The sequence below is a fragment of the Chelon labrosus genome (genome assembly GCF_963514085.1).
Source record: "Chelon labrosus genome assembly, chromosome: 19".
NCBI lineage: Eukaryota > Metazoa > Chordata > Actinopteri > Mugiliformes > Mugilidae > Chelon > Chelon labrosus.
Genome location: NC_140352.1, coordinates 7,645,553 through 7,666,735, shown reverse-complemented (window position 1 = coordinate 7,666,735; position 21,183 = coordinate 7,645,553). Strand labels below are relative to the sequence as shown.

General features: G+C 43.3%; 3 protein-coding genes across 3 annotated transcripts; 2 read left to right on the top strand and 1 right to left on the bottom strand.

The window, feature by feature from the left end:
* Window positions 1-4,643: 4,643 nt before the first annotated feature.
* rgrb (retinal G protein coupled receptor b) lies at window positions 4,644-9,602 on the bottom strand. Its single transcript, XM_084567615.1, has 7 exons — window positions 9,102-9,602; window positions 8,676-8,832; window positions 7,520-7,641; window positions 7,063-7,216; window positions 6,827-6,944; window positions 5,993-6,106; window positions 4,644-5,673 (listed from the first exon to the last, which is right to left on the bottom strand). Exons 1-7 carry the CDS (start codon window positions 9,175-9,177, stop codon window positions 5,536-5,538), a joined length of 879 nt encoding a protein of 292 aa, XP_084423741.1. The 5' UTR covers window positions 9,178-9,602; the 3' UTR covers window positions 4,644-5,535.
* Window positions 9,603-13,642: 4,040 nt separating this feature from the next.
* On the top strand, window positions 13,643-16,940 carry lrit1b (leucine-rich repeat, immunoglobulin-like and transmembrane domains 1b). The gene is made up of 4 exons (XM_084567011.1): window positions 13,643-14,016; window positions 14,333-14,793; window positions 15,045-15,350; window positions 15,477-16,940. The coding sequence occupies exons 1-4, from the start codon at window positions 13,895-13,897 to the stop codon at window positions 16,553-16,555; spliced, it is 1,968 nt and encodes a 655-aa protein (XP_084423137.1). The 5' UTR covers window positions 13,643-13,894; the 3' UTR covers window positions 16,556-16,940.
* Window positions 16,941-18,430: 1,490 nt separating this feature from the next.
* On the top strand, window positions 18,431-20,952 carry LOC311503980 (leucine-rich repeat, immunoglobulin-like domain and transmembrane domain-containing protein 2; the record flags this gene model as incomplete). The annotated part of the gene is made up of 3 exons (XM_084566921.1): window positions 18,431-18,540; window positions 18,724-19,505; window positions 19,701-20,952. The coding sequence occupies 3 exons, from the start codon at window positions 18,431-18,433 to the stop codon at window positions 20,486-20,488; spliced, it is 1,680 nt and encodes a 559-aa protein (XP_084423047.1). The 3' UTR covers window positions 20,489-20,952.
* Between the last annotated feature and the right edge of the window lie 231 nt (window positions 20,953-21,183).

Here is a 21,183-nt window from a genome sequence, read left to right as displayed (position 1 = left end):
CGGGGAGACAAAACAACACAAGGCTCAACACAGGAGAGCTGGCCTTGTCAGAAAACAATTTAGGCCTCCGCAATCTACGTGTCCAAGACAGACTGCTTGAAAGAGGAGTGAAATAAGACATGTCATATGTCAAAGTGAACTCTGAACAGAGGAGGTGGACTGTCTGAGATATAATCTGCCACAGTCTTAACGTCTGCCCCCAAGATTTTGTCAGCCTCTGACTGACAGTTGGTAATTAGTGCACCAGTTCATTGTAGAAAGGGGACAGGGTCCACAGATGTGCTCATTAAAACCTGAAGAAGTGAGGTGGATGAGAGGCGAAACATCTTCAAGAAACTCTACAAGTCCAGGTCCCTTTCTTTTAATGTTTTTGGATGTACCATGGCCTGGATGTCTGTGAAGACTGGAGAAGCTTCACAGACAAACTGAACCATTGAAACTATAAGAAAAGATAAAAAGAAGATGGCTAGAAGAAGGAACCTGAGTGAGAGAAACATCTACATCGGCAGTCCTGTTTCATTTAATAAATTCAATTAATAAACCAAAAATCTCAAAAGAAACACTTTATGTCTAAACTATACATTTTATTTATTTATTTATTTCATTTATTTATTTGTCAGATTACTTTTTGGGTTTGCCAGTAGAGGGCAGTGAAGACTAACAGATGACAACAAAGACGGGACTGGAACCTCAACAACTAGATTAAAGTGAACCAATCTAAGTAAATAATTTAACTAAAAAAAAGTTTGATTGCATCAGTAAGATTTGAGAGAGAACACCAGATTAACAGGCCTAATAATTATCTGCTAAAGATGCCAAACTCTTTTAGTATTTGCAGAAATGAAAGACAACAAAATAAAGTTTGGTTGTTCAAATGGGTTTCATTGGATAAATGAATCCCATTTTATTTAATCTAATTAGGTGCCACTGTACTACAACTAATAATACTAAAAAAGACAATCAAACCATGATGTCCGCCTTTATGCATTTTACTCCCTTTATCTACTGTATCTTCTCTAGTGAACTTGTTCCAGATATTTCTATATTTTAAAACAGTACACTGGACGATGTTATCAGCAGACGGCGTGTTCAGTGGATTATCTGAAGCAGCAACGGCAACACGGATTAACGCGCCACATGAAATAACTAACCAATTTCACTAATGAGAGATGCTTGGCACCATTTACATAAATGCTTTTTGATATTGCCGGAGTTTTATTTTATTTTTTTAAAAACGCAGATGTGCAGATATGAGAGAGCGTGCACATGTGTGCCTCCGTGGATAATCTCTGAGTCAAACTCATTCCCTGCAGAGAGGCAGCGGCATCAACAATAAACCTCAGGTTGAGTTATGGATTTGTTGGTTTCTGATGTGAAGACATTACGAGAGACACAATATGACACATCTTTGACACAGTTTGTCAAAGTTTCAGTGACCTTACACACATGCTGTATGCTGTAACAGATAACATTCATCACGGGACATGTCTCCGTCCTCTCCGTGGTATAATCTGACCTATGGACTCTATTGTGTAATGATTAAAGACGCATTAACTCCGACCTTTGCTTTGTGTCCCTAATGAGTGACTCTCACCTTTGACATGGATTGTCTTTTACACAAGTAAACTCGACTTTTATTCAAGCACAAGCCAATTGATGGGCCGGTACAAGGTTGTTCTGTGATTTTGGACTTTATGCAAACAAGTGCATTCCATCAGATGATTTTACATTATTTATTTTGCTTGCTCAAACTGTTATTCAGATGCAAAACATGCAGATGTTACCTTTGCCTTTGATAAAGTTAAGCGATATCCCCACATTTGAGTTACACTGATCAGCCAGAACGCAAAAGCACCTGCCTAACATTGTGTAGGTCTCCCTTGTGCCTCCAAAATAGTTCTGACTAATCGGGTAATGGACACGAATGGCCTTCTGAGGGTGTCCTGTCGTGTCTTGCGCCAGGAACACTTTCAGAATAGTGCTAGCCTTTGGGTCCTATGGGTTCAGAGGAGGGGCCTCGTGCTAGGGCCAAAGGCTTCCCAGCAGAACATTGCATTGTCACAAGATGATATTTACTTCACCTATCAGTGGTTATAATGTTGTGGCTGATCTCCAGAAAGGGCTACTTTATTTTATTTATTTTTGCTGCTAAACATGTGTTGAAGTGATTCGAGGTGATGAAATGCACAGGAACATTTTGATGTTCCTGATGCCAGCTGTTGTGCAGTGGGGTGTGGCGTTGCACTGTGGGAACTCATCACCTCACATCATCACTATTTCAGGATCCAACCCTGGCGCCCTGGTGCTCTTAAGGTCAGAATCTGGCTGTGATGAACTAAATCTCTCTGAACATGTACCATGTGGGAACCCATGTGGCTTCTGTCAGGGCTGCATAATTACTGTTTTCTATCTGCACCGATCAGCCACAACATTACAGTATAACCACTGAAAGGAGACGTAAATAACATTGATTGTGACAGTTCAATGTTCTGCTGGGAAACTTTTAGACCTGGCAGGCATTCATTAGTGTGGATGTTACTTAGACATGTAGCACCCACCTAGACCAGACCAGGCACCCCCACCCCATAGCAATGACACTCCTTGATGGCAGCAGCCATCCCCAGTAAGATGCAGCCTGACACAGGCACACACACAAAAACACTTTAGGAACAACTCAAAAAACATGAAGAACAGCACAAGGTGTTGACCTGGCCTCTAAATTCACTAGATCCCAAACTGATCAAGTATCTGTGGGGTGATCCACAGAGGCCCCTCCCCTCAAAGGCCCCCACCAACAACCTTGTGTTGCCAGACACCACAGGACACCCTCAGCAGGTCTATGTCCATTCTCTAATGAGTCACAACTGTTTTGGAGGCACAAGGGAGACCTACATTAGGAAGGTGGTCATAATGTTATGCCTGATCTGTTTATATATGTATCTCTGTCTGTGACTATACACACAGCACATCTTCCCCTCACCTTGTGTGCGGACACCTGTCCAAATTCTGACTGTGCTGAATAAAAAGCTTTGTTGTCAGATTTACTTGTTTGTGTTGGAGCAAAGCTCACTGAGGCTATATCTGCCTGAGACAAGCCGTCCCCCTTCTTCCTGTGAGCCTGTTTCTGCTGCTGCTGCTTCTATCTACGGCACAGACTCATTTAGATCACTAGCCCACACACAACACGCTGTGTTGTAATCAGCCGTGTGTCAAAGGGCTTCCAAGAATTTGAAGCTAATCTGTCGGGTTCTTCAGCGTTTCCCGAGAAAAGCCTCAACCGTGCAGGGTGGATGAGCAGCAGTGGAGTTTTGAGGAAGATTATTCTCAACATTTAATACCTCCTAATGAGCTCATCCGACATTAGGATATTAACTTTCTCCCAGCTTCAACTTTCCAACAGATCTTTATAATAACACACACAAAATATGCAAAATCAGAATGACAGTGCTAATATGCTAATGCTTTGTGGGCCCGATGTTTCATTAAGGTTGTTAGCATGCTAGCATTTGCTAATTAGCGTTAGCGCAGACAGTATGGATGAGGTGAATGGGAATATTTAACCAGTATTGGGCTAATTCACGTGTTGACCTGATGATGCTAATAAATAATCATCAGAAAAGATTAAAACAAAGCCTGGATGGAACATGAACATATCCACAGAAGCAAAAATCAGAGGATCATGACTGTTCATCCAATGGAAATTTTTCTGTTTGAGCTAAAAGTGTTGCTAGCGTCCCTAGCTTAAAGGAAAACATGCTTTACAGTATGTTTCCGCTGTTGTTTTGATTATAAATGAATGAGTTAAACTAACAATTATGTCAGTGTCAAGTCTTCCATCTCCACCTATTTATTATTAAAAACAAAACCACTAAAGATGCTTCCGGCTAATTAACCATTCACCTCATATTATCAAGTAATTTCCTCATGAGAGAAACCGTACCGCTGCTGTGACTTTCTGTCAACACCCTAAACGCTGTGTTATATACGTCTATTAGCCCACGACACTATTTCAGGACTCTGACCCAGCGTGACTGTTCATTAGGTCTGACACCCCCCCCCCCCCCGTTAAGACGTTGGCTGCCATTGACGGTGAAAGGATTTCACCTGCTGACGCTCTGGCCTGGTGGCAAGAGCGTCACTCTCCGTGACACAGATTTTGTCTCGCTGTGGATTATTCCTGGAGTGGATGTGTTTAGCTGCTCCGAGACAACAGCGCTTCTCCGACACCGATACTGTAACAGCTTTGGAGAAGTTTGTGTATTCAAGCAACAAAATGCACAAAACTGCCTGGAGATGGATACGCCATAACATTCCTCGTTCTCATTGCCTCTGTAGTAGCACAATTGCATAACACAACCTTAACACGGAAACTGCTTCTTGGCTAAATACAGAGGTTACATCACCTCTGCGAAACAAATTAAACCAGAGATTCTGGACTTCAGGTAGCGCAAAGCCAAACTCCCACACATCCTCATCAGTGGAGGCTGTGTGGAAAGGGTTTCTGGGAACCCACATCGCTAACAACCTATCCTGACGCGGCTAACACCGCCGCCGTGTTATGAAGAAGACACAGCAGCACCTCCACTCCCTCAGAGAGTCACTGTCACTCCATGACATTGCTGGGAGGAGATACAGGTCCATAAAAACCTGCACCACCAGACTTTTTATTATGGTCTTACTCTGTCTGGGAATGGGACTGTTCATGAGTGCATGCTGTCGAGTATTTTGATATGTATGTTTGTACTGTATTCTTCTTAAAAGCATCTCTGTGTTGGGTACAGTTTTATTGCATCATGCACACAATGAGGTGGCACACCACCCCCATGTGTCTGCGTAGGTTCTCTCCGGGTACTCCAGCTTCCTCCCACTGTCCAAAGACATGCTGGTTAGGTTCATTGGTGATTTTAAATTGGCCGTAGGTGTGAGTGTGAATGGTTTCTCTATGTTAGCCGAGATAGACTGGAGACCTGTCCAGGGGGTACCCCGCCTCTCGCCCAGTGACAGCTGGGATAGGCTGCGGCCGACCCACGACCCTCCATCGGGCAAGCGGTTACAGAAGATGAATGAATGAATGCACACAACAACAATGAAGGCTTTTCTTTTTCTTTTTTTCTTTCTACGAGTATATTAGATACGGAAAAACACTCCTGATTAATCCATGAAAGGGCATCTCTGTATTTAGGTTCTCACTTAACAGCCGTTCAGTTATGGAGATTTTCAAACAGACGTACAGCAGAAGAGCAGCAACATCTGTGTTTATTGAGTGAGTGTTAAATGTGGACGGAGGAGCAAAAAAAATAAATGTTAAGAAGGATAAATTACCTGCAGCACAATTTATAGATTTACATAAATCCAGAGGGAAAAGAAAATCTGACCTTGAGTTTCATCTACTGCCTAAAATGGTATGAAAATGATAATGACTCATGTTTACTGAAGTACGTCAGGATGAGGAATGTCTCACAAGAGCAGATGATGGCCTCGGATTTTTTTTTTTTTGCCAGCACATGTTGAGTTTTATCTTTTTTTTTTTCTTTTTTACTTCTTCTTGATAACTGGATCGACGATCTTCTGTCCGGTGAGGAAGTGCCAAACGCCGCCGCGATAGAACTCATTTCCAAATGAGTAGAGGAGAGCGTTGAAGATGGGATTTGTCTTTGCAATGACCGGAAGCAGCTGCAAGAGGAAACAATTCCATCACTCAACCATGGTGTACTTAAAGGATAGTAGTGGTTTATCGCAACTTGGGATCTTATTTTAGACGTTATGGTCATGATTTTTATTAATTAATGAACCAAGATGTTCATGCAAACTCTGACAAGTATAGCAGGTCAAACCATGATGGATCTGGAGTTCTGTTTAGCTCTAGCAACATGCTAACTTCTTTCCCACACCTTGATGAGTCTATTATGATGCCCAAAAACACAAAAGTAAGACCAAAGACACTCATATTCATCTTTTTCAGTGACTGCATTAAACAAAAAGGAGCACTCACCATCCTTAGCTTTGGAGAGATGACCTTCACGTTCTCAAAGCAGGCGTAGATACACATGAGCACGTAGGGGCCCCAGCACATCAGCATTACCCTCAGGGGTACGCTGGTGTTGAACTAGAAAATAAAAGTTCATTGTGTCACAGCTATATTGTGGATTTTGAGGAGATTTATATATATATATATATATATATAATAACTGGTAAATTAAAATATATATCGTTGGACTTTGATACAAGGGATTACATTAAAGCCCTTGTAAATACAAGAATGTTGATTAAGAATCTTAGCAGCAGGTAAATCTCTCTGTATTTCACAATATAACAGCAGTGATTTGTTTGCCATAACTTGACAGAGCTAGAGAAAGCTGCATCACCCTGGAGTTGGTGGAAAGTTACGGATGTAACCCAGGTTGCCATGAATTCATCATCTCTGAGTTTTGGAATATGGCTTGATTTAAATTTTTGTTTTAAGTGATCAGCAGAAAGATGAACACTTTGTGACATTGCCCAAAGGTTTCCTGAAGAACTGTTTTGAATCCGAGTGTGGTAAACTGGACAAAGAGGTGGAGCATGAGTAGAGCTTAGGCAGGCGGGAAGCTAGCCCCCTGAAACAACACCCACATATGCTTACCTTCAAGCTTTGATATGATTCACCTCCGTGTAGTTGTTATAAATGGGGAAATTAGCTATAAAGGCTAAAACCATGCTTTTGTACATGTCTATGGAAGACACAAGTGGCCACTGGACTAACTTTTGGAGGATTGTGTCTCCAAATACAGCAAATCCAATGGATGCTGTGTTACGCTGCGTACTCCAGGAACAGCTAAACCCTTACCCTGTAGTTGTGAATCTTCTTGAAATGTTTGTTGATGGAATCGTAACATGACATCATGGTGATAGCTGGGAACGTCAGGTAGACCACCACCAGAGTTAGCATGTAGGTGATGTAGTCCCTGTTGGGTGGGAAAAAAACAATATGAAACATGATAATAGTTGTGAAAATGCCACATTTAGCTGCTGTCGCTGAGAACATCTCTTAAGACACTCCAGTTGTAGCATCGTAAAGTCTACCTGTCCCCTCTGGTGTAGTCCAGTGTGCAGCATGTCCTCATGGGCTCAAAGTCATAGACGCCCCATCCCATGAGAGGAACAGCAGCCCAGAAGATAGAGAGAATCCAGATGATGCAGCTCATTGTTATGGTCGTGCTCCAGAAAAGCTTCTGTCCTACAGAACAAACCCACGTATAATAGAATTTTTAAGAACATGACATTTTTTTATCTTCTTTCTATCACTTACAGTAAATTAGTTATTAAATTACTGTTGTTTATTGGGAATATTTAATTTAAAATATGTATAAAACACCATTAACTGACTGAACTGTTCGATTGACTGATCTCTTCAGTTGCTAAATGGCCCACAATACAAAATCATATAACATTTAAGTATCTACACCATCACGTTTTGCGATTTTATATCAGTTTCTGTGACGTATAAGTGAGTTACGACTTGATTTTTTGCTGTACTCACTGGTGCAGTACTGGTGGTATCTGTCCCAAGCGATTGCAGCCATGAAACTGATGGAGGCCAGAACGGATATCATCCCCTGGAAACCGTGATAGTTGCAGCCTTCCTGACCGAACGGCCAAACCCTGGAGTACACAACGAAACCTCAGTCATTATGCAGAGGAACGTTGGCTATAAACAAACACATAAGCTGCATTTTGCTTGCAGAACAATCGTATGGTTTCTCTGGAGTAACCCACCGAGCAATACCTACTCAGAAGCACTCATCACGGGTTGAGTAATTTAACTCCGAGCATCTTTGATAATTTTGCAGCGAGGCAAGTTGGCGAAAAATGTGCGACGCTAAAGCATATACAACAGGATCCGTAAAGCACCATCTGCATTATCACCTGATGTTGAGAACCCATCGTCGGAGATCAAATTGTTCATAGACCTTTATCAATTAAATTTATTTTGCTAAATAACTTTTGTGCATATTTTAAACAGAAACCCAAATCACACAAGAGACATTGGGGGGGGGGGGGGGGGGGGGGGGAGTGGGGGCCCACAGCATATTTTTACCCGTGGCTCCTTAGTGGGTTAATTCAGCCCTGCTGTTGAGAACCACTCAGTGAACTACACAGGGTTAGCTGTTTATTAGCTACACCTAGCTACAATTAATGCATGTCTAATATGGTTTAGTCCTCCTTCCAAAAGGCGATAAAGAGATTTTAGAGATGATTTAGAGAAGTTTTGCATAAAACAGACCGTTATAAGGGTCCCTCCACTGATGAACTAGGCGGGCAAAATAATAAAAAATACCTGGCATGCTTTCATTTGCCAGGCTATGCTTCTTTTGTTTATTCTCTGCCGTACTCAAAAGACACCTTGTTTCTATTGAGATGCCCGAGAGTCAATAAAGACGGAAAGAGGAAACAAGAGTGATTCTAAAAACTGCATTATTTTGCGTCACACTGCTTTTGTTTGGTAACTTCCAACAGATTTACTTGTGAAATGTTTCACTCCGAATAAAGTGGATTGAGGAGAGGATTGGATTATGAAAGCCAGAGGCTTATTTAGAATATAACACTGGACCTCTCTCTTTGTTTTTGGGGGGTTTGCCGAAGGATTTAGTGAACAAATGTTGCTCACACACACACACGGCTGACTGATACTGTACCTGAGGTAGCTCGCGTAGGCCGCCGTGAGTCCGTTAATATTCAAACTGATGTCGGCCAGGGCGAGGTTGAACACGAAGAAGTTGCTGGGATTTCGCATCTCCTTCACTCTGAGGAAGGACACGATGCTGATGGCGTTGAGGAAGAACCCAAGCAACCCTGAAAACGAGAAAGAGCATTTTTACTTCTGCAGGTGTCGGTCCATCTTATCCTAAACTTTATGAGTTTAAATGTGCAAACATAATGCATTTAAAACTGGAGCAAACATGTCACACACAACTGTTTACTTTTTAAGAACTATGGTGTGAAAAAAAATGGATACATGGCATCACAAGTTAGAAAACATAGACATGCATTTTCAGAGTGAACTATCCCTTTAACTCTTGCAGCTCTTCCTGTGTATTTCCTGTGTGGCCCTGTGCACTCACCCCCAACCAGAAGCGCTGTCCCGAATGTAAACATATCAAACTCCGTGAATCCCTCCGGTAACGTATACGCTGCCATGTTTGAAACGCTCAAATTCGACTTTGTGCGCGCAAGACGAGTTCCTTTTTTGTGTGTTTTGTTTTTGCTGCAGCGTAACTAACCGCCAGCCTCCAGCAAAACGACTCCTTATAAAGGCTCTTTCACGTGAAAAAGCATCAAGACCCTAATCTTTGTAAACCCCCTTTTGCAATCCCCCGAAGAATGTCCTAACGAGCAGACTCCCTGCGCGTTTGAGGAAAGTTTGCTGCTGCGCAACTCTCAGATCGAAACGCACAGACAGTTTTAGGTGTTATTGTATGTTTTAAGACCGGCCCTCCGTCGGACAGTTTACTTAAATCAGGCGTTTGTTTAGTGCAGATAAGGGAAGAGAGGGGAAACATGGGAAATGGTGTCTTTTCACTCATCGGACATTGATATTGATTTGTAAATGATCCCGCGTGTTGTTTAATCTTGCAGGGTGAGTTGGTCAATCCTGCAGCAGAACTCGGCTCGACCCCAGCGTTATCACTTTAATGCAGTCATAACATTATGTGACATTTATTGCACGTCTCTTCTTGTTAGAGGACTTGGTTCCCGAAGTTTCCTCCATTAAAGGGGGCATTGTTCTTGCAGAGCAGTCTCTCAGTTAGGGGCATGCTTGGCTGTTTAAAAACAACTTTGAGGGGAGGGGCCTCTGTGGATCATCCCACAGATACTTGATCAGTTTGGTATCTAGTGAATTTGGAGCCCAGGTCAACACCAGGTGCTGTTCTTCATGTTTTTTTTTTAGTTGTTCCTAAAGCGTTTTTGTGTGTGTGCCTGTGTCTGGTCTAGGTGGGTGCTACATGTCTAAGTAACATCCACATGAATGAATGCCAGGTCCAAAAGTTTCCCAGCAGAACCTCCTGTTTTACTTTGTGCACGTTGGTTGATTTGACCTAATTCACATCCACAATAAGTTACCACTGCCTTAAAGCAATCAGTTAAGTTTTTCTGAATCCTGGTGGTAAATTTGTGTGTTAAACAAGCTTAAGTGTCACAATAAAAGTTATTAGGCCACTACAGCCTTTGTCCAAAGTCAGCATGTTTACTAAGCTCACTGGGAATCCAGGGAAAGTTTTAACATTAAAAGTTTAAGTTGGTGAACAACTACACAATGCTTTATTTCACGAAAGCCATTCTTAAACCATTAAGATTTGACCCTAGTGGTTTTTAGAAGCGGTCTGGGACTGGAGGGTCACCTAGTCGAATAATAGGACAAATGGATGGGTCAAACGCAGAGAACTAATTTTAAATTTCCGGTCCAGTACAAGACAATAAAGCTTTTTCTTTTAAGCCATTCTCAAAGATCAATCCAGAAAGCCAGTCAAAGAATCAGGACTTCAGTCATTTACTCGTTTTATGTCTTGAACTGTTGACTGAAATGACCCCGTCAAATGAGGACAGCGCAAATGTGACCTTTGGCCCCTCGCAGCAGCCGGAAACCTTTTAAAATGTAACATTTGGGCAGAGTCTGATTGCAGCACTAATCTGCCCACAGATTACCACAAACTCATTAACTATGAAGTAATGATGTGTCCCAATGGACTTATAAAACCCCTTTTCAGAAACGGCCCATATTGTCTGGACTGAAAGCTCAGCGTACCGTCCGGTTACAGACTCCCTCGCAGCCAGCAGCGTCGATGCGTCCGCTTCTCTGACACATGGGAGGTAAAATCTCCCAGAGAGCATCTGATTTAATCCCAAGAAGAAGCCTGTAAAGGTGTTTGGTAGAGGCCAGGAGGGTGGGGGTGAGGGGGGAGCAGTGTGGCACCATACAGGAGCATTAATGCAGCAAATTTCGCAAAAGATTCAGCGACACAATCTGTTAATCTGCCGCAGCTCAGTGTGATGAAACAAGAGGCAGCAGGAATGAACGCAGGAGTGAACGCAGCACACCGATCAGCTGCTATAAATTGGAATCGCCATAAAACCTAGAGGGTTAACGTCATCTCATCACAAGGTTTTTTCATCGTGATTTTACAAATGAAAATCTGGAATAAAACCCATGTCTGCAACTGACCTGAATACCCTGGGTGTAATATATTTTTTTCTTTTTTTTCCTTTCTGAAGTGCTTGCACGCTCGCGGTTAAACATTAGTCCACTGGCAAATAGTTAATTACTCCGTCATAATCTGCTGGTTTTGCAATGAAACAAAGGCTTCCCTGTTGAGGCCGCGTTCGTACCAACAGATGCTGAAGTCCGGGAGCGAGGTGACGGAAACAAGAGGGTTTGTTTAGTCCTGTGAAGCGATGAAGAAATGAAAGGCGGTAAAGCAGATTAATTCACAGGTACGGTGTTAAAGAAACTTTACAGGAACCCTGAGACTGAAACCAGCAGGGCCACCTGGGGTTAGAGGGCAGAGAGACAGAATGCGAAGAGGGAGGTGGGACAGAAGATACAAAAAACTATGGCCAAATTATGCCAGTGACAGTAGTAGTTACTCCGATCAGGCCTAACATTATGACCACCTTCCTAATATTGTGTAAGTCTCCCTTGTGCCTCCAAAACAGTTGTGACTCTTCAGAGAATAGACCTGGGCCTTCTGAGGGTGTCCTGTGGTGTCTGGAAACAGGATGTTGTTAGTGGGGGTCTTTGAGGGGAGGGGCCTCTCTGGATCATCCCACAGATTCTTGATTAGTTTGGGATCTAGCAAATTTAGAGGACAGGTCAACACCTTGTGCTGTTCTTCGTGTTTTATTTTTAGTTGTTCCTAAAGTGTTTTTGTGTGTGCATCCATCATTGCTATGGGGTGGGGGTGTCTGGTATGGTCTGGTCTAGGTGGGTGCTACATGTCTAAGTAACATCCACATGAATGAATGCCAGGTCCAAAAGTTTCCCAGCAGAACATTGTGTTGTCACAAGATGGTCAATGTTATTCTCTTCTCCTGTCAGTGGTTTTAATGTTGTGGCTGATCTGTGTATATTACGGATGAGCTGGCTGGCCTAATGTGCAAATATATGAAGTATTATAAGCAGGTCGTAGAACAATTCTTAATGGACACTCAGAAGAAGGCGAGAAGGGAGGAGAGATGGAGGGAAATATTTCTGTCCCGCTCCACAGTCGTACTCTTCCTTCTTGATTCATTCCCTTCGTTTAGTTTCACGTAGGCATAATGTTTTTGGTTAAGAACACCTTTTACTTTGGTATTTTGCTCACGTTTTTTTTTTCAGTTTTACGTGTAACTGTTTATTTTTAGACTTTATAGATTTACCACAGCGAAGGATCTGAATTAAAGACAAAGAATAGGCTTGTTTTAGAAGATAAATCATTTTTCGACTGCAGTGGTTCCCGCTTGTTTCCTATCATGCGCCAAAGTGTTGTAGAGCATTTTGTCAAGTGTGAATCGAATACACCTGGGTGCAATCTGTGTCTAATTTTGCAGATATCTTCACAAATCAAAGCACTGGCATATTTAAATTATGACCGAATTAAAGAGGCAGGATTCATCAAAACACCAAATATGAATCCCTTTGTAGCAGCTGGGAAAGAAAAGAGATATTTCAGTCTGGACTAAAGGGTGTGAACTCAATAAGCCATGAACAAAGCTAACCCTGGAGCTACGCTGTTTCTGTAAAGTTTTTATTTCATTTGTTTGTCTATTCCCTTTCTCCAAATGTGTGAATTTCCAATAATTCAACACACTTTTGACATTTGGTTCAAAATTTATTCTTGCAAATCACCATCTAGCTACCCCCTGATTCTACAGGGGGGAAAGGATGTCTGGAGACATGTTCATGTTTGGAGGTTTTCCTGTCTGGGACATCCCTCCCCGAAAAGAAACAGAACAAGGATTTAATAATAAGAGACGAGGGGAGATGACTGGATTAAGGGATTTGGAATCTCGCCGGGCGGCCGCGTCTTTAAACCCCTGCACCTGTGAAAACCCCTCAGAGACAGTGTCAACACATCTGTCGCGCGCCAAAGTGTGTCACACTCACAAGTGTACGCCGCAGATCTTATGGATAGTGTCTGCGGGGAATTCACACATAATCTAATACCAATAAAGGACTTATTATAAATGCTTTAGATGATGTATTTAAACCCACTGATCACCTTGTTGGAGACACACTGTTGCTGTCAACTGGAGGTTTGGAGCTGATAACAACTCAGTCCACTGTGCGCCTTAGCGACTATTCACTGCCATCTAGTGGTCATTCATTGCTATTTAAATAAATAAATAAATAAATAAATAAAACGACGTGAAAGAAAAACTTAAATTGTTTGAATCGTTCTCCATCGAACACGAAAGCATTCAAACTAATAATGCCAAATAATTCCACATTTTGCAAAGATTTGAACTAATTCAAATATTCATGTTCCGTATGCAAGAAGCACCTGCAGCCTCCCTTTTTTTATGATGTATGTTTTTTTTTGTTGTTGTTTTTTCTTTTATGCGTAATAATTAACTATCCAAAAAATATTGGAAAGTTGTTCCCTGGGGTTGAAAGTGCAAACCATACAGCCTATCAGCATCCAGGAAGCAATAGCCTAATCGTGTGAATGAAAATAACCCAAGTCCCTCTCTAATCCCCTGCCTATCCTTTTTATCTCTGGATTCAGACCAGTCGGAGCAGTGTGGAGCTGTGCGCCTGCAAGCCACTACCATGCGCCCGGTGCCACGTTAGTCCGTGCAGCAGCAGCCTATTCATTTTTTTTTTATTTGACTGTAGTTTTAGTTGCATAGCGCTTAGTTGCTCGCTTATAGAGGAACCATGAGTCGACATTTTATTCATGCTTTTTGCGCGGCTTTAGTTTTTCTTCCTCTGATGAGCAGTTCGTGCCCTGTGCAGTGCAGCTGCTTCTTCCATAAATTAAGCGACGGATCAAAAGCAAGGTACAGTAATCTGAACTCTGAATGGATTTGACTTGTCAGTGGAAGTGTTACTCCTTTGCGTGCAAAATTGATTTTCATTGCAGCTTTCCTCTCTTCAGTCACTCTATAGTTGAGGATTAACTTGGAGTTGCTCTTTAATCTCCTTTCCTTGTTACCGAACAATAGGTTACTACGTTTTACTCATATAAACTAATGTAAATGTGTTTGGTTTAATATTAAATACCTTTCTAGAGTCCCATCCCATTTAAAACCAGCTTTAATATCAATACAGTTAAATATAAAACTATAAATAATATTTATTTTTATTTTTTTGCAGGAGTGTGCTTTGCAATGATCCAGAAATCACTGTGGTCCCTCCAAACTTCCCCACGGACACATCAAAGCTGCGTATTGAGAAGACAGCAATCACTCGGATTTCCAGCGAGAACTTCCACTACCTCAACAGTCTGGAGTTTCTCTGGATGTCTTTCAATTCACTGAATTCGCTGAACGTCGACAGTTTCCGGGGTCTCTATAACCTGGACGAGCTCAGGCTGGACGGCAACTCCCTCACCTCCTTCCCCTGGGAGTCTCTGACTGACATGCCGAGCCTGCGTCTCCTGGACCTGCACAACAACAAGATCTCCGCCATCCCAGCCGAAGCCACCGCGTACATAAAGAACATCACCTATCTGGACTTATCCAGCAACAGCCTGACGACCGTTCCTGCTGAGGTTCTCACAATGTGGCTGAGCGTGAAGCCGCCCCAGGACTCTGAGTCTTCCAAACTAATTCTTGGTGAGGATCAGGCTGTGACATTTTAGGATGCTGGAAAGTATTCTTTGTACACTGGCATGACACTGAGTAGTGTTTAAAGCTGAGATGGGATTAGTCTAATTCTAGTTATTGTGTGCAGTGTGACAAGTTGTCACACTAATTCCCTTTCTTGCAAATATAGGTTCTTGGTCTTAAAATGGCTCAGCGTCACGTCAGAGAAAACATTACGCAAGTGTTTACACTGACAGCTCTTTGTCACCCTTCCTCTTCAGGTCTCCACGACAACCCATGGCTGTGCGACTGCCGGCTGTACGACCTGGTCCAGTTTCAGAAGTCCCCCTCGTCTTCCGTGGCTCTCGTCGACACCAGGCTGAGGTGTGCTGACCCGGAGAGCCTGTCGGGGGTTCTTTTCACCGAAGCCGAGCTGCAGAGGTGCCAGGGCCCCAGGGTCCACACGGCGGTGGCTCGTGTTCGGAGCTCGCTGGGCAACAACGTCCTCCTGCGCTGTGGCACAGTCGGGGTCCCCATCCCGGAGCTGTCCTGGAGCCGAGCCGACGGCAAGAAAATCAACGGCACCGGTGAGTTCCGCCGAATTAATTGCAAATGCGGTTAGATTAGATCATCGTCTATTTCAGTCAAGTGTCGAGGAGATTATTCTTTTTGCGTCAATCAGCTTATCTCTGTGGATGTTTGGATTTTTTCAGTTCAGGAAGAGATCTCAAAGGAGGGCATCATTTGGTCGATTCTGAGCGTGCCTGCAGTCTCCTACCGAGATTCTGGGAAATACGTGTGCAAAGCGACCAACTTTGTGGGCACCGCGGACGCCATCATCTCCTTGGTGATTACAGACTCCATTCGGTCTGAGGAAGCAGGTGCAGGTGCTGCTGGTGGTGTTTCTAAGAAAACAAGAGGGAAGAAGCCTGGTGGCATTGGAAGAGCGGCATACCAGGAGAAACTCATCGCCAGATACGTTCCTCCACCTACCTCCGCGGCTGCTCAGCCCATAATTGAACCTCTTAATGGCAAAGGTGTGACTGGGAAGTATGAGATAGAGAGCTACAGCATCTCTGACGGTGTGTCTCTGGCGCGAGGCAAACCCCCAGACACTCAGAGTCCTGCGGAGGTGGACGCTTTGAGTAACTTAGCAGCCAACGCCTCATCCCTGCAGCAAGCTCCTGAGAAAAGGGTAGTGCGTTCAGTGAAGGTTATTGGTGACACTGACCACACAGTCTCTCTGAACTGGCGAGCCCCAACAGCCACAAACACAACAGAATTTAGCATCCTATACGCTGTATTCGGTGAGAGAGACATGCGTCGGATCAATGTGGGCGCCGGGAAGAACCGGATAACCGTCGAAGGCCTTGTGCCAAAAACAAAGTACATTGCTTGCGTTTGCGTCAAAGGCCTGATCCCGAAAAAGGAGCAGTGTGTAATCTTCTCAACAGACGAGGCAGCCAGTGCCAGTGGCACTCAGAAGCTCATTAACGTGGTGGTGATAACGGTGGCGTGCGTGATCGCTGTCCCCCTGACACTGATTGTGTGCTGCGGGGCGCTAAAGAAACGCTGCAAAAAGCTGCTGGGGAGGAAGACGAAGGAAATGCAGGACTCGTACGTCACCTTCGAGACCCTGGGCCCTGGCGGAAAAGCGAAAGGGATGGAGGGCGAGTATCTGACCAGGATGACGACTCCCGACGAGTCCAACAGGCTGCTCTCATCGAGGTCCAGTGTTGACTCGGAGGCCACAGCCAGGACTGAAGGGCCACCAAACGAGTACTTCTGCTAAAAACCAAACGTATGCCTCAGTTTCCAGAGGGTGCACTTTGTCTTCTAATGGCCTGTGACGTGTACAGATAAACCGTTGTGCTCAGAGACTCAAAAGACTCAAACGATCCTCTTTTAGGGTTCTTCAGAGAACTGATAGCTCTGCCAGCACTGGATGTATTCAATTATTTTTCAGCCTTGTGGGAATAAAAACCACCTTTCATTTGGTGGATAGCAAAAAAAAAAGGGAAACCGTTTTAATATTTACATCTGGTGTAAATGTGTAAAAAGAATATCTTTTTTTTTTGTATTCATCATGCACTTTTAAAGGTGAAAAAAAAAATGTCTCAATGCCCTAAACTCTTTTAAAACCAGTCAATTTTCTTTTGTTCCAAGATGTAACCTCTTCATTGTGTAAAATATATAAAATATTATACTAATATTATATTTAGTATGTCAGTACAATGTTAACGTGCCAGGTTGACTGTTGCATTGAAAACCTAAACTACAGCACATTTTATAACGTGTGTATATTTGTAATCTGAAATATATGTGTATGTACGAAGCTACTGTTGTAAAAAATAAATATTTTTTATATTCAAACAAGTTTTTTCTTACATTTCAGAATATGTACTTTCTAATTGATCAGTAAAAATTGCAAATTTACCAAAAAATAAAGCAGCTTTAGCGCAACCAGGCTAATTTGGGGCAGGGGACGTATGCTAGCACTAAAAGTTGTAATGTTTTGCAAGTATTAGTGGATGAGTGAGCTGAATTAGCATAAATTATGAGATGAAAATACACATTTCCCTTTTAAATCATAATTTGGAGTGTCTAGATTTAGTTTGAACCGGCTAGATTAAATTATTAGCCGTTATTAGCCGTGTTAGCAGCCAAGCTAGCAGCATGGGTGGCAGTGCTCGTCTGGTAGTTGGTCAAGCCGCCACTTTGCTGAAGTATATCAGTTTCTGAACATGTAAAAAGAAATGGTACAGATATTTTCTTTTGCAGAGGATGAGTGCTAAGAAAACTCGTGCAGCTGACTCATCTAGAGCCACCATGATACGCAAGTGACACATTAGAACCTGGGATACATACAAATATTTCCATCAATAAAAAATGGAAAAACCAGCTTAAAAAAACTGTATAAGAAATTTAGTATATATGTCTGGTTGACATGTTTGGCATGCTAACAAACCTGCGAAAATGTATATTTAGTATGTCCTTAATTTAAAATGTATCCGGTAACAGACACTGACGCACCGACGGATCATCCCATTAAGGTTTTTGCCTTTTAAATCAGAACGCACATGTATGAAATGTTTGTACGTGGCATGAAAAACATTAAAGACTGAAACTACAGCTCTGTGGATGTCTCACACTACTTGCTTTATGTGCTGATTTGGCCCTTAACAACCTGAGAGACAACCAGTGTTTAGATTATTGAGGTCAGATTACAGTCCTCTCCAGACATCTGTCTCTGTCTCTCTGCGGCCCTCCCTCTCAGCACCACTAAGCCTGACATGCTCCGGCCCACATGACACAGATGGGACTCCTGTTTTACTTCGGTGGGTGACAAATAAATGTAATTAGACGGATGCAAAGCCTTTTGGGGTCATACCTGAAAGAAGGACTCCAGCACTATCAAACTTAACTTCACGTCATCTCTTCACAAACTAGACGTTTGTGAATATGAAATGTTGACGTTTGTGTGCTTTTGAGCAGATCTGACTATGCTTTCTGGACAAAGTGGACCACTACTATTAATACACCTTTCCTGTGTCTCACATGTCATTAAGTGTTACGTCAAGGAAGATTAAGGTAATAGGCTTTGTTCCATGCAGCTCATGAGCATGTCCTGCCCTCGCAGGCCTGTTTCACAAGCTCGTCCAGGAACATGGACGCCTTTCATGTCGCATTACATATCGCTTTGGTATTTTGTCTCGTCACATCTGGATCGTCAACCTGTCTCTTCGGTTGCTCCTGCACAGATGATAATTTGGGGAGGTGAGTAACCACTGAAACTTTAGAGATAACTAGAGATTTAAGTATACTGAATGTTGCTAATAGTCAATTGTGTCTGAAACCTAAAGATCTATAAATTTGTGCAGATGCTGTATGTACTACATGAGATAAAACGTGCTTGTCACTGTCATCCCTGGTCAAAACATTTCTCATGTACCATTCTAGGTCTTTACTATGTATGGAAACCTCCATGGGAAAAATCCCGGAGGACATCCCAAATGATTTCACTAAAATCCGAATTGAAAACTGCCACCTGACAGAGTTGCCTCAAGGATCTTTCTCCCAAGTTAGTGCCTTGGAGTTCCTCTGGTTGAATTTCAACGAGATCACCTTGATGAATATCAAAAGCCTGGGCGGGCTCACCAACCTGACGGAGCTGAGGCTACAAGGGAACAAGCTGACTTCAGTGCCGTGGACAGCGTTTCAGGACACCCCGACACTTAAGATTTTGGACCTGAAGCGCAATCGACTGGATGTGCTGCCCGAACACGCTCTGAGGCACTTACCTGCACTGACCTATTTAGATTTATCCTTCAATCAGCTTAGTGTCATATCGAAAGACGTCTTCATTAATTGGCCACTTTACCAAAAAGCAGAGAAAGCGTGGGGGAAAGAAGGCCTGGTGTCCAACGTGGTTTTGGGGCTGCACGACAACCCCTGGCTGTGCGACTGCCGCCTCAAAGGCTTTGTTGAATTCATCCGGGCGGTCAGCCCTCCCATCATTCTGATGAACTCTTATCTGATGTGCTCGGGCCCCGCTTCCAGAGCTGACAAGTTTTTCCATGAGATCCAGTTAAAAACGTGCATGCAGCCGGTGGCCTCTGCCCCAGAGACTAACATCACTTTACCTCTTGGAGCAAATGCAACACTCACATGCTTAGTCAAGGCTCGACCAGGCCCAACCATCCAGTGGATGTACAGCCTGAAGATTATAAGAGGATTTGCTGGTAAGATTTTTTTTTTTTTATCAGTACCATCCATTAAAATGTGAGCACTTAGTGAGAGATACCTTAAACATTAATGCTGCATCTATTTTATAAAAAGATACAGGAACAATACTATTCACGGTTGCCTTAGCATTACCAGATTTCAACAAGCTACTGAGTTAAATGATGTTCATTCTTGTGCTCTGCTTGTTGCAGTTACAGAGACCCACATAGATGAGGAGACGGTCACTTCCCAGCTCCTGATTCCCTCCATTCATCTGGCAGACAGAGGACTCTACACCTGCATGGCCAACAACTTCATTGGCAACTCCTCCGTCAGCGTCACACTCAGCATCATCTCCCCCAATTCCTCCGACCCTCTCCCTCCACCTGTCCCCATGCTGTCATCAGATGAGAACCCCTACATCGACATTCGCATCGCCAAGCAGACGGTTTACGGCATCACCCTCGAGTGGCACGCAGCCACGGACAACCCTGCAGAAACCTGGTTCACCATCCACTTTGGCAAATTCGATTCACCCAAGAAGGAGATGATTTACATCGGCCCGGGCATCAACAGCTACTCGGTGAGCGATCTGCTTCCCGCCACCAAATACGAGGTGTGCTTGAGCCTGAAGAACCACCCACCGAGGGAAGGCCAGTGCATTGTGTTCGTGACGGGGAGCGACATCAGTGAGATGGAGCAAAGAGAGAGGCTCATCCACATCATAGTCATCGTGTGCGCCATGGTGATGGCCGTGCCGGCTGGCATGTATGCCTGCACCACGGAGGCCAGGTTCAGCTGTGTGGAGCGCTGTGTGGACCTGTGGAAGAAGCGAAGGATGCATGAAGAGAACCTGCCGGGGACGGAGAGGCAGGGGACCTTCGACAGCCTGCAGGCGGGCAGCGAGGAAGACCTGTGCAGGGACTCAGAGGAAAGGCACAAAAGGAGACGGAAGTCTGAGGATAAGTGCAAAGGAGGAAGTGCAGCTTACCTGTACTAGGCCCAAAGTCAAGACCTGCACAGTCATGTGTGCATGTACATAATGCCGGTTTTTAGTGAAGCTCCAGTTTGTGCCTTTCATGGATTCACATTACATTTCATAGAGTTAAGCCTCCTTTTCACTGTAAAAATAAATATCTGTGATCTATAATCAAACGTATGTCTGTTCAGAGCTTATTCCTACAATCCATGAAATAATATAGTGTGCCACAAAATAAAATTTTGTATGAGGTTCGTATGCAAAATCAGTGTATTGCCTTGTGCAGATGGTGATCAGCAAGAGCCCAGTTTTAGGGAAGTAGACAGTACTAACAGCTTGGAATCCAATCAATGAAATTCAGTGGGGTCAGCGAGAAAATGCACTTCAGCAACCTAAAATAAGGTCCACCTAAAGCAAGGCCCGAAAATATATATAATCTCTCAGTTTAAGGGTTATGCAATATACTTAGAATATTATTCATTATTTAGCTTACAGTAAGACGTTGACCTGGAGCCGTTGCACTGCTCTCTTTAAAGCCACCAGACTCTATTGACGAAAACTGTAATTTAACCACACAGAGCATGCGTGATTGCGGGTCTACTGTTTAAAAACACATTAATCAGAACTTAGACGCAAAAGTCACACAACGACAAACAAACGTAGTAGTCAGACACCTTTGTTCTTTGAGGTAAAACTACAGTTTTTGTCAATGGAGT

What these genes read in the sequence shown, in the direction of transcription:
- rgrb (XM_084567615.1), bottom strand. Translation starts at nt 9,177, where the DNA reads ATGGCAGCGTATACGTTACCGGAGGGATTCACGGAGTTTGATATGTTT. An exon ending in GCCTACGCGAGCTACCTCAG is followed by an intron (nt 7,642 to 8,675) that starts GTACAGTATCAG and finishes TGTGTACTCCAG; the next exon opens with GGTTTGGCCGTTCGGTCAGG. An exon ending in GACTACACCAGAGGGGACAG is followed by an intron (nt 6,945 to 7,062) that starts GTAGACTTTACG and finishes CCCACCCAACAG; the next exon opens with GGACTACATCACCTACATGC.
- lrit1b (XM_084567011.1), top strand. Translation starts at nt 13,895, where the DNA reads ATGAGTCGACATTTTATTCATGCTTTTTGCGCGGCTTTAGTTTTTCTT. An exon ending in AGCGACGGATCAAAAGCAAG is followed by an intron (nt 14,017 to 14,332) that starts GTACAGTAATCT and finishes ATTTTTTTGCAG; the next exon opens with GAGTGTGCTTTGCAATGATC. An exon ending in GTCTTCCAAACTAATTCTTG is followed by an intron (nt 14,794 to 15,044) that starts GTGAGGATCAGG and finishes CTTCCTCTTCAG; the next exon opens with GTCTCCACGACAACCCATGG.